The following is a 15,551-nucleotide window of genomic DNA, read 5'->3' on the forward strand; positions in this document are numbered from 1 at the left end:
TGTCTTCCATCATGATTTCATATAGCCCCATCCATGGGAGAAGGTTGAATACTGCCAGCATAGTGATGGCAGTATTAGTGAGAACTGCTCGGACCACCTCCATCACTGCCTTTTCGATGGAGTGATTTGGGGGTCTGCTTGGCATCCTTCCTTGCCTGCCTCTCTCGGGCGACTCGGTCGATCTCTCAGTTCCTTCTCCACCGGGTGATGTCTGAGTCTTCATCGCTGATCTTGGCCTGGTAGGAGTTCCAGGCTCTTCTCCGAGCCTCCAAATCGGTTCCTGCTTGCTGTACGGCGCCGGTATATTGAAGGGCGGTGGTTCAAATTTGGTTCTTGACTTCTGCGTCGGTGGCATCGGGTTTGAGGGGGAGGTCCCAGAGGGCGTTGGGCCCTTGGAGGGCGGTGATTTCGGCCCTTCGAATGCGTGCATCATTCGCTCTTGCTTGGTCCATTCTTTCCTGGACTTCTGGGGCAAGCCTGGCATCTCGAGGGAGCTTGAGGGACTTGACGAGCGTGCGGTAGAGAAGCGTCCATGGACACTGGTGCTCAACAACGGGTTGGGTGAAGGCTCAAGGCAGGACCGACGGTGTGAAATCGGGGACTCCGGCGACCTCTCCAGCACCGGCAATTGTTCCAAGTTCTTCAGGACTGTAGTCTGGAAACTTGTCCCAGAAGAGCTGACCCTCCTGCTGACGTCCGGTGCCATTGGCAGTGGGCACAGGGACTTCTGGGTTTGGGACCGGAGGAAGGGATTGATCATAGGGGAGTGTGATGAATCGGCGGGACAAGCTTCCGGCCACAGGAGCCTCTTCCCCTGAGTTGGCATAGACCCAACTGGTGTGGGGATACCAGGTGACTGGTACCCCTTGGTTGGTCGGCCAAGCACATTCCATGGTGCTTGCTCCATCTGGATGGGTGGTAGACGCAGCGGAGGCCCCAAGGCCAAGCTCTCCAGAATCTTCATTGAAGCTTCCTCCTCCTCAGTACCCTCTTTCGCAGTCGATGGGTCAAACTCCAGTATCATCCTCATCGCCTTCGTTTTCCATGACGAGGCCATCGAGGATGTCTTGGAGCTGGACCCTTTCGAGCTCTGTGAGCTCGTCTCCTTCGAACTCAGTTTTATCATCGCTTTCCTCGCCTGCGACCATATCCCCTCCTTCTTCTCCTGACCCGCCGTTGTCTGACTCGTGGTGGACTGCAGGCTGGTGGAAGAGGCCTGGTAGGGGCGAGTCTCCTCGCTCGTAGAGTACGCCCCTGGTATCGGTGATGTTGACTGATTCATCGGTAACGCTTCTGTAGGAGTCGGTGCTCGACTCTGAGGATCGCGAGTTGGATCGCGACGATGCGTAGAGGGACTCTCCAGGTCCTCTGGGTGTGATGGGTTGGCCATCATGCAGGGTTTGCTGAGAGGCTGGGGGAATGAAGATTATCGGCGGTGGATACGCTGGGGTGGTGGGAATGTAGTGAAAGGGAAGTTGTGCTCTGACTCGTCTTTGTTGACGGCAGCACCGGCGTATCTGGTACAAGAAGATGGATAAGAAAAAGAGTATAAAAATGGCGGAGATTGTGGGAATGGTGTCTGATAAGGGCATCCGTTCATGAGTCTATTTGAACAGTCTGACGGTTACGATTAACCATGCAACTGCTAGGACAGGATAGAGTTCACTAGTCATGATCAGCACAATGATTGCTGAGATTGCGACTGCTTGTATGATGATGGTAACAGGTTCCAGTTTGAAATGGATAAGGGTATGGTAGCAGACGTTTCAAATCCTTAGCAAGCCAGTGTAGGCGACTAGGAGAAGCACTGCTAGGGTGGGAGCCACGATGTAAACCCGGATGATAATCACCACAAGGATGGTGACCAAGACTGGGAAGATCGGGTCATGTAGTACAAAAGGTACTACCCACACCAACACCGCGGTGAAGAGTAGGATTGGGAAAATGTTGGGCAGCATACTGCGATGCTAGGCAATGTGTGTCGAGCTTCAGCTAAATGTTATCAACCAACTTTAATCAACTTGGATCATACTAGGATCTCCACTCGCACTTCGGTGGTAGATACTCTAGTAAGTCAAAGGCGACGTGTGAAGTCGATTGAGGGCAAGATAGATGCAAAACAAGGAGTTCGAGGTTGGGTAGATTAAACCTTAGCCGAAGCTGGGTTTTAGGCCAGCTGAGGCTCTACTTAAATACACTTCTGATATGCTAATAATAGTACTGTGAGAAATGATCCATAGGGATCGCATATGAGTAATCCTGCTGAGTAAGACAAAGAAAAATGAATAAACCATAACATGCTTGCAGCTTCACCCATTTCTTGTGGAAGATGTTAGGGAAATTCCATGCTCAATTCAAACACTGTTTCCCTCCTCCTAGACCTACGACCACCAAAACTTGTGCCTTGTTCTGACAATCGGACCGATTGTCCCTTTCTTTTTGTATGAGGTGCCTATGTGTATACTGTGCTATAAACGCTCAATATTTTTGCAAATGCTATGAAAAGAGGGTTTTCGGAGACTCTCATAGCTCGGAATCGAGCAAGCCTATATCCGACCTTTGCTGAACCTCCCAGTTGTCTCTTTTGTGGATCTTGATGCCCCGGAAATTCTGGTGAGTATTTCAATATGCATACAAAGATTCTACTTGCTCACTCTGAGGTAGCTGAGCGCGATTTTATGTCCTGAACATGTCATTCTTTGCGCAGGTAGTCTGGCTCCTGAGGAGAGTGTGTGCAAGAAAGTCTTTGCATGTGCCAAGCAGAGAGTCTTCGATTATAACAAAACCAAGTTGACCTTTTGTTTCTCTTTTCCTCTGATGCTTATGGCAACGAAGGACTCTGTTTTTGTCTGGAAATTCAACTGTTTGATGTTTTGTCTCTCCAGGTGGCCAGTACCTACGTTTACCTGCTCAGAAACATGCAGGAGTTTCATTAATGCTACTGGAAGGGATTTTCTAGGACCCTATGTGATTATGGCTTCCATGCAGTGAACCCCCGATCATCTTTCGCCCAACTGCAGATCGTTTTGGTTCCGTGTTGGAGTATATCTGTGAGATTTAGCATTAATGGTATGCTATTGATGGTAAATAGCAGGGAACTTAAAATGGTGAGCTTTGCGACATGCATACGAACATTCTTGCTCACTGGGATCCTCGCACAGATGGCCTGGCTAAGAAGAATGGCGACAGTCCTTGTGTGGATGCTCTTTTGAAGTGGCTGAAGATGTTCGGAGGTGCACATTTAAGTTTGTCGCTGCCTTTTTTCAAGCGACTGATTCTCTCGTCAAGCATTCAGATGGATCCGAACTGTCATGACTTGAATTTTTCCAATGAAGTAATTCATTATGGTCTCAAAACACGACGGTTGTCTTTCCAATGGTCATACGCTGACGTGCATCTGTACAGTATTGGGTGGTGTCAGTATCCTCACATATGAACAACGAATGCACCACCTGACAATATTAGGCTCATCGATGAGACAACTAGGAAATTATTCATTCAATTTTACTAAAATGCCTTGGCCCAAGTTCAGGATATGATCGTACCGTGACAAAATCCAAATCATCTGAATCTCGCGACTGACACATCCGACCCGTGTCAATCTTTCAAGCATTCAAATTCTATCTTCCTTTCCACTGCCTGCCCTTCATCAGATTACTACTCTGCCCTCTAGGACACATGGTATTTCTCGACGCGTCAGTCATGCAAGCAGCCGACGATCGAGGAAAGATTAGGGGGTATAAAAGCAGTCATAGATCGGGAAATCCAACATTATAAATCTTGACTTGGAACCAACACCATGTTTATATGTGCTTGGTCCTCTTACTCAGCGCCCTCGTGTTGATTATTTCCTGGTCTTTATACAATGTGTCTGTCACCATCGCTGACATCAGCCATGGCAGACATCTTTCAAGTCGTCTATGGCTCCTCCAACTGGGATTCTACCCTGGTATCCCTGGAACCTTTTTTCCCAAGCGCGGCTATCGATGTCGTCGAGCCAATCGTCTTTGAGACGATGGTCGCCGCCTCCATTTCAGAGCCCTCCTTGACACCAGCTTTGACAACACCCATCAACTCCCTGCCTGATGAGGTATGAGGTGAAGCTCACCCTGTCCCTCTCCCGCCTATTGTCCCGCTGATGAACCTATAGACTCCCATGGGCGGAAACACAAAACCTAGGTGTGGTATGTGCTGACAGACACGGAATCTGAAGGATAGTTCTAGCAAGTCTAGTCAGGCACCTCCATGCGGTGACTAAAGCCTCCTAAGTTCGGAAAGATAAAGAAATTTCTCTACTAGTAGCATAGAGGACGGTAGCGAACTATAAAATTCGCAGGAAGGGAAGTAATTGGGAAAGGGATCCTAGAAGAGGCCCTAAAACGAATCAGTAAACGTACAAGGACTATACCTTGTTCCTGTTGCAACTCTAGCTGCGAGTGCAACGAATAAGAGCTCTAAAGAGACTGTCCAAGTTCTAGCTGCGAACTCAGAGGCTGTAGCGAATTATTAAACTCGTGCGGTAAGGTTGAATTGAGGTGATGAGGATTGGTCTGATACTCGACGAGACTTTCTCTGGCCACGAGAAAGCGAAGGCATTGATGGGAGGGATGAAAACGCTGTCTCCTAGCTGCGGAAGCAAGTGAATTTGTTTGCGAAGCAAAGCAATAAAAGAGTTTCCTAGTGGCGGGACTCCTAATTACTTTGCATAGAAGAGAGGGATGTGTTGTAAGCACAAGTAACCATTAAAGGTTCACCATTGCTTAGAGAAATAAAGGTTTGAGACGAAGTTCTAGCAGCAAAATGTCTTTATTGCGCTACTTCAAGGGTGTATGTTGTATGGTGTAGGTGTTAGAGATCGAAGGTAAGCGTAGAGAATAATCTGGGGTCTCCCTTATTTGCTTTTTTCAAGCTACCAACTTGCGAGCTTAAATACTTGTTACACTGGATAACTAAGCTACCTTACTCTAGCACTAATATTACTATAGCATAGATTATTCAAGTACTTACTTAGGCAAAGGCTGGTAAGTATGCACAGTTACTGCGCCTAAGGCTATACTAATGTGACTAAGGGTTCTCACTAACCAGATCTCCAATACTTCGATGAATAATTTCCTACAGCTGCAGCTGACTTGCCATAGTTTTAGCTACGTGACGTGTTTTGCAAGGCTGCACATGGCTAATTCGTGACTGCAGGGATGTTTCACGTGGGGTGGCAGTGCTAGTTCTAGTCTGCGGGGAGAAGGGAAGGATCGATAGGGCCAATGCCAATGACATCATATGCGAATCACTAACTTTGCATGCTGAACACCCATTGACTTGGTTTAAATTGCATCTTGCTTGCAATCATTGAATTAGGGAAAGTCCACTATAGGGACAAAGGTGATAAATTGTAGGTTGTGTCTGCGATTTCAGAGTGCACAGAGCCTAGAGGCTCATCACCGTGCGCTCCGTCAAACTTGACGATGGTCATGGTATCAACGCTATCAGCAATTCTGCTGGTAGTTTCTGTTGTCGTTGTGGTCCTCAACTGGGCATCTAAGTGATCCCTGCATCGCTCTGCATCTATTCCTGTCTCTTTCTCGCTGCCTTCTTCTGTCTCTGGTTCAAGCCCACGAATGATGTTCTTGGCCCTCATGTTCGCTGTTATGGTCACCATTACGCTGGTTCTGCTGATCATTGAGGGCCTCCTCCTTGAGAGCGATTCCACCACATTTGACATCCTCTGGATTGTCCTCTTCACCCACGTATGAATGACGGGAGTCTATGTCATGGTATCTGCCCTATGGGACATTTTGGAGAGACGCATGGCAATTGGAGGAAGTGGAATTGGCCAAGGCGAGGTTGCTGCCATGGAGGATACACCGGGAGGAGATGACGGAGAACAGGACATAGGTTCACTACCAGTTTCAAACCTTCAGGTGAGTGTCGTATATGATGAATTAGCCCGCATTTGTTCATTGTTCCTTCCAGGCATTGACAAATATGGTGTCCCTACCATCAGAGAACTTGGCGCGCAGTCACAGTACAATGTACATGTGCACAGAGAGCTCCGATGTGAGTACTACACAGAACACATGTCTAATGGTCACTGATATTTGTCTTTTCAGCATATTGCAGGATTTATTGTCATCATTCAACTCTGCAATAGCTCAAACCCCGCTGGATAAACTCCGCCGAGATGTTGCTGATTATGAAAAGGACCTCAATGTGAGTTTCAGACTGGTTTCTCTTGCTGAACATGCTAACGCATGGCTTGTAGACGTTATTGGTCACTGACCTTTTCATGAATCCCCGTAAAGTGCCCTTGACAAGTGCGAGTGTGCCTACAGTCGTTCATGGACCGGAACAAAGTGTCATGGTGAGCATCATTGAATGGTTATCTTTATACACCTGCTGATAGGTGATGTTGTGTAGAACATGTTCGCGGCTCGCCCATTCCCTGACCGGCCGACGATCCCTGGTGATGACGAAGAGCAAATTAGGGCACCCTCAATGGAGCGGCCAACAAACCCAATGTTTCAGGACTCGTTATCCTCAGATGGATCGATTATGGGTATGCCTGTGCCCTTACCCTCCTTGCTTCCGAATGTCTTCCAGCAACTCGGAAACAATGGTCAGGGGGTGGAGGAAACGGTGAGCATCGTCACTTGATTAATGTGGTACACCTGCTGATGGGCATGAAAAGGTCGTGGCTCAGCGATTGGAGAGGCCATTGAACCCAGTCCTTTGGTCAACATCTGAGGTGCTGGCGGTGATGACTGTTTGTCGGCTCGCACTTCCAAGGCCATCTCGGATGAAAGCACCCTCTCAGCAAAAAGCGATAATTTCCATCGACCCGGTTCAGATGACTGGACCATTGCGCATCCCCAAGCCGACGTCCTCTCACATTCCGATCCCTGGGAGGGTGCAGCGACCAGGGAAAGCTTTACCACCATCCATCCCCTCGCTGTATCCAAACCAGCGAACCGCCATACCCTGCCGTTCCCCCTTCATTGCACCTACTACATGCCAGCAGGACAAAAGCGGAACTGCTGCCCGCCGAGCACATCGCTATGTGAGCTCTCATTCCAGTCAATTGTATTTTCATTCTTCTGACTTTATTTGCAGATCCCTAGTTCCAAAAATCCTTGATAAACTTGCCACCATGTTACACTGATGAACGCTTGAAGATGACGAGGATATCGACTAAACAAACTATTCAGTACTGTGTCGTGACATTGGGCATCTTTAGGGACAATCGGCGGTGCATTGGGGTCGATGGGCTCTGGTGCATGCAGCTAGTCACTGGAGGAGGGCTGGTTCACTGACAAGCTTACCAATCCTTCCTCTATCCCTGGCATACGAGGAACCTTGGAGACAGTATGGTCGACAGGCTATCACTGTACTCTAAGGGGCCTCGGAAGGATGGTTGGCTGCCGACAGGTAGTTGACTAGTCCTGTTCTGCCTTTCGCAATGCTTTGCATCGATGACAAACTATTACACCCTATGATGTTCTCATCGTCTCCTGCATCTCATCAGTTCTCGATCTCATCCCCATCTTTGGAAATTCACCCAGGACATCCGTGCGTGTGCTCGTCTCTTTTGATCTCTGTCTTATCTTTTTCTTGACGTGCATCTCTTTTCGTCGACATCCTAACCCACCCTAGGCTATCATTATCCACATGTATTGCGTTGATCCTTCTGGACCTGCATATTCGTCCTTTGGCGTCGATCCTCAGCCTATCATCATTGCTATCAATACTTCTACACCCTGTAGCCTGTTTCTCTTTACTTTTGACATACATGTCTCTTCATCGACATGCTACAGCTCTGCGCCTATCTTTATTCATATCTATTTCTATGCCTTTGGACTCGAATAACATCCATCGGCGCCTATCTTCAGCCTACCGTCATCCCTATCATCATTTCTATTCTCCCTATACCTTTTTTCAACATGCATGTCTCTTCGTCGCATCCTATACCTCCAGCCTATCCTTATTCATATCTATCATTTCGATGCTTTTGAGCTCGAGTAACATCCTTTGGCATCTATCGTCAGTCTATCATCAACATCGCTATTCCTCACTTCAACCGTTCCCTCTCTACCTCGTTTCTATCTCTCTGGATCTCTTGGTCTTCTGTGGGAATTTGTGGGACATCCTATACCCTCGCAAACTTGCATATCTCTAATTCAAGGACACTATCTTTATTTCCTATTTAACATCTATCTGGGTTGGGGTTTTTTCTGTGTTTGTATATTTTTGAGTTCATGGAAATTTATTGTTTTATGAGACAGCTCCATCGATTGTGACTGAATTTGAGCTCAAATCTTAGCATTTCTTCTGGGTAAGTGGTCGCATTCGAGCACTTAGCTTTCGCTTTGGAGCTACAACTACTGTTTCCTTTTTTTGCTGCCAACTCGTTCCCTCAGCGATCTATGCATCCGATTAATCCACAGATATTTCGCTGCTACGTTTGTACAAATGTAAACATCAGGACTGATCTTTCACTCCTCCGGTTTTTATGGTAGCTTGGTAGTCATGACATGGTTCCTTTCCAACCTATCTCAGAGTCCTGTACCTTCGCATTTTTATGCCCTACTTGAAGCTCCGGCAGCCACAGGACTGCTCAGGTATCTATGTTCACTTTGCCCACTGCTCCTTGACTGACCTTATATCTATCAGTGTGAATGAAGAAATGGACGATAATGGCATAGTAGCTCGAATAACGGAGAACAGGGCCACCTTAGAAGCCGTTGATGAGGGATGAGCTAGGTTCAAAGTACGTCTGCCTCTATTGTTTTCAAAACTTGCCTATAACACACTGCTTCTCATACAGAATTCGCTTTGAAGGATACGTATCATGGCCTGCTGCTGGAATACGTTCAGATTCTGGAATAAAGAAGGCATCCATGCATGCATCCTGCATTGTCTTGACCTACAGCACTCTTTTCCATTTCTCTTTCCAGTCTTCAACTCGTCCATTTTCATCATGAACGGCATCACTCCCGTCTGCCTCTCTTTCCAGTCTTCTCAAACTCACGCCATCCAGAGCTCTGTTCACCTCATTTTGTTCAACCCGTTCTATGTTTCGTGAAGACTATCCAGACGATTCAAGTGCCCATCTTTGCACACAAAACACTGGCTATTCTCGGTGTATAGGCTCTGATGCCGAACGACGCGATTTGGTTTGCCACGACTGCATGAGCGCAATTGCTAGAGGAATATCTGCTTGTTTGGGGGGTACAGAATGACAGAAAGTGTGCTACGAGGAGCCTGTGTCGTACCTGGGTAATAGCCAAGTGCACATATATGCAAGCTTTGGTCAACAGATATTGTGCAGTGTATCTGGTAAGCCACATACTATGCCCTGCTGAACTGCATTCCATGAACTAATATCATGTCCCAGGTGTGAGATGTTCATTGATATCATCTATCATCATTCAACATGTTGCGTCGCGTGCTAGTATTTCTGGGCCATGTATTCTCAGTCCTGACATCATCAAAGTTTTTACCATTTACAAACATGGAACACCATCTTCGGACTCCATAATTCAATGCATACATCTAGAAAGGCACCGCAACGTTTGTATTCGGTTGCTATCTCTATCTTTGGCCTAGTATATCGGCAATGGCATCGGTGATCACGTCCATACCATCATCAGCTCAGATGGGGAGAGTGAGGAGCTGTTTCCATCCTTGACGATGGGACCGTCTTTTTAGGTCCAAGGAATGCGGTATCACGGTACAACCACTGCATAGTATGGACAAGGACGATAAATAACTTTTGCCCTGCCCTAAATTACATGTGATCTCGGAGGGACCGGACCACGCCCAGCACTCTGAAATCCAATCTTTGAGTCTTCCAAGCATTCCCGTATTCAGCCCAGCAACAGACAGCAACCATCAATGGTGTCATGGTGTCCTCGTTAAACTCTCATCAGCAGCTGTCGTCTGCATCATTTTTTCGCTGACTGACTTCTGAATGGTCCTTTGATAAAAAAAACAAGCCTGCACCATGCTTTCAGCCACGGATTCTCTTTTTTTGCACTCGTATCTATTAGTTTATCTGAACGCTTATTGCTTCTCCGTATCTACTTACACTCGCCAGTTTCCATTTCACGTGGACCTGTTTAGCCCGCCCTCCCTGTGAATATTCTTAAAAGTCAAGGTCTTTTGTTACCCCGCTCTTTACGGGCTCAAGATATCTGCTTGGGCTGGCCAATATAGTACAATAGTATTTTTTTTCACTATGCCTAATGAATATTGATTGTGCCTTTGCTTCTAGTTCAAACTCCCCGAGCCTGCTTTATCCATCTCTCCATGCTGATGGTATGTAGACCCATTCAGTGCTAGTTGAGCGGGACACCCTCTTCAGAATGTCTTCTGGTACTACTGGACTTGATGTCTAAGGGTCTCAGCTATTTTTTATCATCTCTGCGCAGGCTTTTTCATCCTGAAAACGTGCTCTGTTTCATGGTCTGGACTATAAGGAATATTCAGATGCATGGGTCATCACATTTTTTGTTGGTTTCACATGTGCACCCGCTCCATCTTCTATTCCTCAGCTGATGTTTATATTATCAGATCTAGGTGTACTTGTGCACCGTTTCGCACCAATTCCTCATCGCTAAGTATGAATCGATATCTCAGTTCTGTGCATCTTTAATCCGATACTAGTCCCTAGTTGCACCTCTGCTCTATGATAATTTCCGTTCCTTTCGAATACTCGACATCTACAATGTTCTCTCTCAAGCAATCCGTCATTGCTGCATTGGCTTTAGGAATCGACATGGTCAATGTGCTCACCGGGGACGGTATGCATTATTTTCTATAATGCTTTCTGCTGCAGTACTCACAGTAGCTCCAGCCACTTGGTACACTCCGAACAGTGGGACCAGAGCCTGTGGTGCTCCCCTGCAGAACTCTGACCACATCATGGTGCTCTCCAGCAATCAATATGCTGGAGGGGCGCACTGCTGGAAACACATTGGAGTGCACTGTATGTTCCATTGTACCTAAATGTCTCGGTGGTGCTGATGATGCGCTCCTTTAGACAAGGGCAAGTTTGTAGACACCACCATCGGGGACCTTTGCCCTAGCTGTGGTCATAATGGGATTGATCTTTCGCCATCCGCATTCCAGAAACTCGCACCTCTCGATGACGGGCGTATCCAAGTCACCTGGAACTACAAGTAGATCTTTCTATCTAATGTAGCAGGAGTGATTGTCGAATTTCCTCTCACTATTGTACTGCTCTGTGACTTTAGCTACCAATCTATGCGTTCCTGTCAACCAAAGAATTGTGCGTTGCTTTCAACAATCAACATCTGAAGTTGACATTATTCTTACAAGATATATTCGATAGAAAGGTTTGTCCTCACTCGGACTCTGGCTATTCTACTGCATGGAACTTTCAGAAATGAAAGAAGAGAAGATATGTGCAATGTGCAATATAATTACTGCATGACAACACAGCGACATAGGCATTAGGTGATAATTAATGTAGCTCTATAGAATAGGAAAGGCGACCTTCAATGTAAAACGAATTATTGGAAACCTTGTACCAGCAAGGACTCCATGACATGGCAATCGTGTCCACTAGGTGCCTAAAACAAAGACCCTGCTATCCACTATGATCACAGATCTGAAGCACCATCCGTTCTCCTGTTCTCTGGCGCATCAGCTCCCTTTTCGGTATCCACGTCACCCTCAGGCTCATGACTATCAGTCATCTCTGATCCACCATGTTCCAAGTCAATATCGGCAGATAACTCACTATCGGGACTCATGCTTGTCGAGCGAGTTGCAGACCCAAACTGTAAGGACGAAGCGCCGTTGCTTGCTTGCCAGTCACCATCAGGATGTACATTCCCTGATGCTACATGTGCCATGATAAGCGTGGGTGAGATCGCCTTATAATGGAATGTCAGTATCGAGATTCTTTCACAATGATAGGATAGTAACCAACAGTTATTGCTGGCATAGAGACTGGGCAGGTAAAAATATGCAACAGTGTTAAGATTGAGTAACACCATACATCCTACTAAGCAAATGGCATGAAGCAAAGCGGACTCGACTAGAATCTCAATGGCTCGGCGGTAAACTTGTGTACCTGTGCTGTCATCTGTATACTTCTTGACTGTCAGGATACGATAGATTATGAGTGTGGTGCACCAAAGGGTGGTTCCTAAGGAGAAGGAAAGGAACACCGTCATCCAGAAGATTTCTAGCGATGTCCCGGGAGCGGTACCGACATTGTCTAAGCCTCTTTGGAATGCGAAGCAGCCACAGACTATGAAAGGAAGTTGAAGGTATAATAAAGCGAAAGGATTTCCAGCGCCTCACCTCCTCCAGCCAGAAAAAGTAGTATTGGTGGTATAACAAATGACCAACGGCGGCCCCAGATAATCCAACAGCGCCAGATCTATACATTGTGCAAGGGTCAGTACAAGTTGAAAACGAGAATACTAAACATCATAACAGACCGTGATACCATCAGCAATGCCAGTATTTATACCCAACCCGATTATCGATGCACAGTATAGGTTGAAAACGCCAGAGTTTTCTTTTCCTTTCCCAATAAAGTAGTAGATAGTGCAAACCCAGTCTGAGGCCACATAAATTGTGGCAAATATGTACAAGGACACAATAAGGGAAACCATGATGTGTCGTTTTTTGGGTCAGCATTGTTTACTAAAGACTATTGAAAAATTTATCATGCATGGGTACTGAAAAATTGGGGATCAACACACATGTTGCCCACAAAGCCACTATCACAACGCAAGTATGGATACCTGTTGTATCTCAACCCACTCAGTCAATGTGTATGTGCATCAATTTGCATACTGACCATGCCCGAAGACTCCCAATAGCGCCTGATTTACCTGTGCGATTAATACTTGTTCGTCTGACATGGTGAAGACTTGGAGAGATTTTCCATGGATTGAACTTGATGCCTCCTCTTATGTAGCACTGACGAATGGACCTGTAATAGCCCGCTGATTGACTGAAACTGATGGACACAGGATTACAGATAATATACTTGTGGCCCAGAGGTGAGTAGACCTGTGACCAGACCCCTACAATGAGTTGAAGCGTCAATGTAGGGGACCTGTAAAGCTGACTTTTAATTTATAGGCAGTGATGTGCTCGGTAACGGGCAGCGCGCAAATGAAACAAGCGTCTAGATCGTCAATCTAGATACTAAATCACACACACACACACACACACAATCACCAATGTATATAAGTTCGAGGGTGAGTACGATAGAAGCACTCGCGATGTACTTAGATTTAGATAATCTAGTGGGGTTTTGCCTGAAAACAACTTCAATTCTTCTTTCGATGTGTTTTACACAAAGTACACTAGTCTGCGATAGCGGGGTTTTATGAACTTGTTTTGTAAGGTATAGTCAAGCAAGTTATGCTCATTTCAACGTCATCTAGAAGAACTTCTAGCAGACACTTCAAATAATCAAACAACCAAAGACTCTGAGGTCTACAAAGAGTGCAAAATCACTCTACAAAGAACGCTCAGGTTCTGACTTCAAGTACAAGACTTGCAAAGAGTACACAGACTCTGGAGTTCCTTGAACTCGACGATTGTTCGAACTTAAAGCATTCTAGGGCTTATTTTACTTCAACTAGATGAGGTCTTTTGACTTAAAGTCGACTCAGCACATCTAGATCACTAATCTCGGAGAGAGAGAACATGAGGCCTTTGTCCATGGAGCAGTTCAATTAACTAGCAAGGCACAAACGCGGGGACGGCTCTACTTCCTACTTAACTCTTCTAGATTACTGTAGTCACCCTTATGGGTTGACTTTGGTAACTTAATTCACTTCAGTCGAGGATATGCAATAAAACCAGTGATTGATTAGGTAGCTATACAGGCTACTAGCACAAACGCGGGGGGGATGCTTTCCTTCTGTTATGCATCTAGTCGCTGCTAATTTATACGATTTGTGTTCTAGGTATAGGAGCCCATATCTACAGTAATTATGGTACAAGCTTTGGAATTAATACAAACGGTGAGTCACTATCCTACAAGTATCGTGCCATTCCGTAGTTTCTATTCAGTTCGACATGACTGCGCCAGGTTATTCTGTCACTGAGGAGTGCCCTACTAGTCTGTGGGTGCTCCTTCTTCCATCTGCAAGGCTTGCCATGCGCCGTATGTATGGAATACTGCGGTACGCACAGGATCTCGAGGATGTAACCACCAATCACGATCGACTGCAGGTCTGAGATTATATTCTGTTGATCACTGCATGATCAAGGTTGGTCATCTCGGTACCCAACGCAGCTATTCATTCTTCCAAGGTTATTCCTTTCCTAGCCTGAGTTGATCTCGAAAGCTGATCTGTTTCTCGACTTAGCAATTTTTCCTGACAGGTTCTTTCTACTCGTCGAGGCGACGAGGCATCTAGTTTGTTCCATTCTTCAACTTCTTGGTTTTTATACTCCATACAGACAAGTCCCTGAGATTTGACTGTAATAGTCTTGTTTAGGTGGGGCTTAGCTTGGCGTGTTGACGGCTGGTAGAATTGACTCTTTGAGACGTTGTTTCTAAGTCCGTTCTGTACTGCTGTGCTTTCATTCTTTATGTAGTATTTAGCTACCAGCGTGAAGCCTCCACTGTAGCTCTCTGTACCGCTTGTAGATTGCATAAACAGATGTAAAATCGCAAAATCTACGGGTAGCCTGATACCAGGCATATCAGCGGCATGGTTAGGCATTTGCCGAGGCCCAAAAAGGCCATTCGAGTCGTTACCATATTGGGGTTTTGGTGGTGATCGCATCCATTTCGTTCAGATACTATCGCGTCTCGATGCGCAGCCATGTATTTTGTCTTCAAAACCTCGTATTACCATCTTTAAACTCGTATAATCCATATGGAGACCTTCTCAATTGTTAAAACATTATCTGACACCCTTGCATCCATCCGAAATGCCACCCTTGAGTCGCTTCACCATCGTATCACACAAACCATTGATTCTGACCATGTCCCCTTCACATATATCTGCTCATTACCCAAGGGTCAACAACTCATCTGTTACCTCTTCATTCTCTTGGCGTTTTTCATGACATGTGGTCGAGAAGCTCCAAGAGAAGTCCAGCTCCGTGCTGCTCTTGCTTCTTATGAGCGTTGAGACTGAGCAGTCATTGCAGGGACAGGACCTTGGTTTTGCAGCTACAGATTTCAACGCAGTCGCCTTCTTGGGCTTTGGATTGAGGATGAACTGGGTTGATGAACTGGCAGCTGTTGGCACTGCTGAGGATGAAATGGGAGTATAAAAGACATGTGTAGAGCAAAGAGATTCTTCTGGTAATGGATTCGATTGCTGGACCATGGCTAACGAAATGTACAGAGCAAAGTCGTGTCGAGACACAATAGTATCTGAACGAAATGGATGCGATCACCACCAAAATCCCAATATGGTAATGACTCGAATGGCCTTTTTGGGCCTCGGCAAATGCCTAACCATGTCGCCTATGAATTAAAAGTCAGCTTTACAGGTCCCCTACATCGACGCTTGCTCATTGTAGGGGTCCAGTCACAGGTCTAA

General features: G+C 46.2%; 5 protein-coding genes across 5 annotated transcripts; 4 read left to right on the plus strand and 1 right to left on the minus strand.

The window, feature by feature from the left end:
* Nucleotides 1-3,895: 3,895 nt before the first annotated feature.
* EV420DRAFT_1480833 (uncharacterized protein) lies at nucleotides 3,896-4,510 on the plus strand (the record flags this gene model as incomplete). The annotated part of the gene is made up of 3 exons (XM_060469710.1): nucleotides 3,896-4,090; nucleotides 4,151-4,184; nucleotides 4,431-4,510. 3 exons carry the CDS (start codon nucleotides 3,896-3,898, stop codon nucleotides 4,508-4,510), a joined length of 309 nt encoding a protein of 102 aa, XP_060329676.1.
* A 1,105-nt stretch (nucleotides 4,511-5,615) lies between these two features.
* On the plus strand, nucleotides 5,616-7,131 carry EV420DRAFT_1690141 (uncharacterized protein; the record flags this gene model as incomplete). Its single annotated transcript, XM_060479334.1, has 8 exons — nucleotides 5,616-5,744; nucleotides 5,799-5,918; nucleotides 5,971-6,054; nucleotides 6,118-6,207; nucleotides 6,260-6,358; nucleotides 6,415-6,633; nucleotides 6,686-7,054; nucleotides 7,108-7,131. The coding sequence occupies 8 exons, from the start codon at nucleotides 5,616-5,618 to the stop codon at nucleotides 7,129-7,131; spliced, it is 1,134 nt and encodes a 377-aa protein (XP_060329677.1).
* Nucleotides 7,132-10,720: 3,589 nt separating this feature from the next.
* On the plus strand, nucleotides 10,721-11,178 carry EV420DRAFT_1644116 (riboflavine-aldehyde-forming enzyme; the record flags this gene model as incomplete). Its single annotated transcript, XM_060477598.1, has 3 exons — nucleotides 10,721-10,796; nucleotides 10,850-10,981; nucleotides 11,036-11,178. The coding sequence occupies 3 exons, from the start codon at nucleotides 10,721-10,723 to the stop codon at nucleotides 11,176-11,178; spliced, it is 351 nt and encodes a 116-aa protein (XP_060329678.1).
* Nucleotides 11,179-11,618: 440 nt separating this feature from the next.
* EV420DRAFT_1690143 (uncharacterized protein) lies at nucleotides 11,619-12,644 on the minus strand (the record flags this gene model as incomplete). The annotated part of the gene is made up of 5 exons (XM_060479335.1): nucleotides 11,619-11,894; nucleotides 11,951-11,970; nucleotides 12,020-12,274; nucleotides 12,328-12,406; nucleotides 12,468-12,644. 5 exons carry the CDS (start codon nucleotides 12,642-12,644, stop codon nucleotides 11,619-11,621), a joined length of 807 nt encoding a protein of 268 aa, XP_060329679.1.
* A 2,159-nt stretch (nucleotides 12,645-14,803) lies between these two features.
* On the plus strand, nucleotides 14,804-15,551 carry EV420DRAFT_1765081 (uncharacterized protein). The gene is made up of 2 exons (XM_060480809.1): nucleotides 14,804-15,021; nucleotides 15,082-15,551. Exons 1-2 carry the CDS (start codon nucleotides 14,932-14,934, stop codon nucleotides 15,277-15,279), a joined length of 288 nt encoding a protein of 95 aa, XP_060329680.1. The 5' UTR covers nucleotides 14,804-14,931; the 3' UTR covers nucleotides 15,280-15,551.

This window comes from Desarmillaria tabescens (genome assembly GCF_030435595.1).
Source record: "Desarmillaria tabescens strain CCBAS 213 chromosome Unknown EV420scaffold_22, whole genome shotgun sequence".
NCBI lineage: Eukaryota > Fungi > Basidiomycota > Agaricomycetes > Agaricales > Physalacriaceae > Desarmillaria > Desarmillaria tabescens.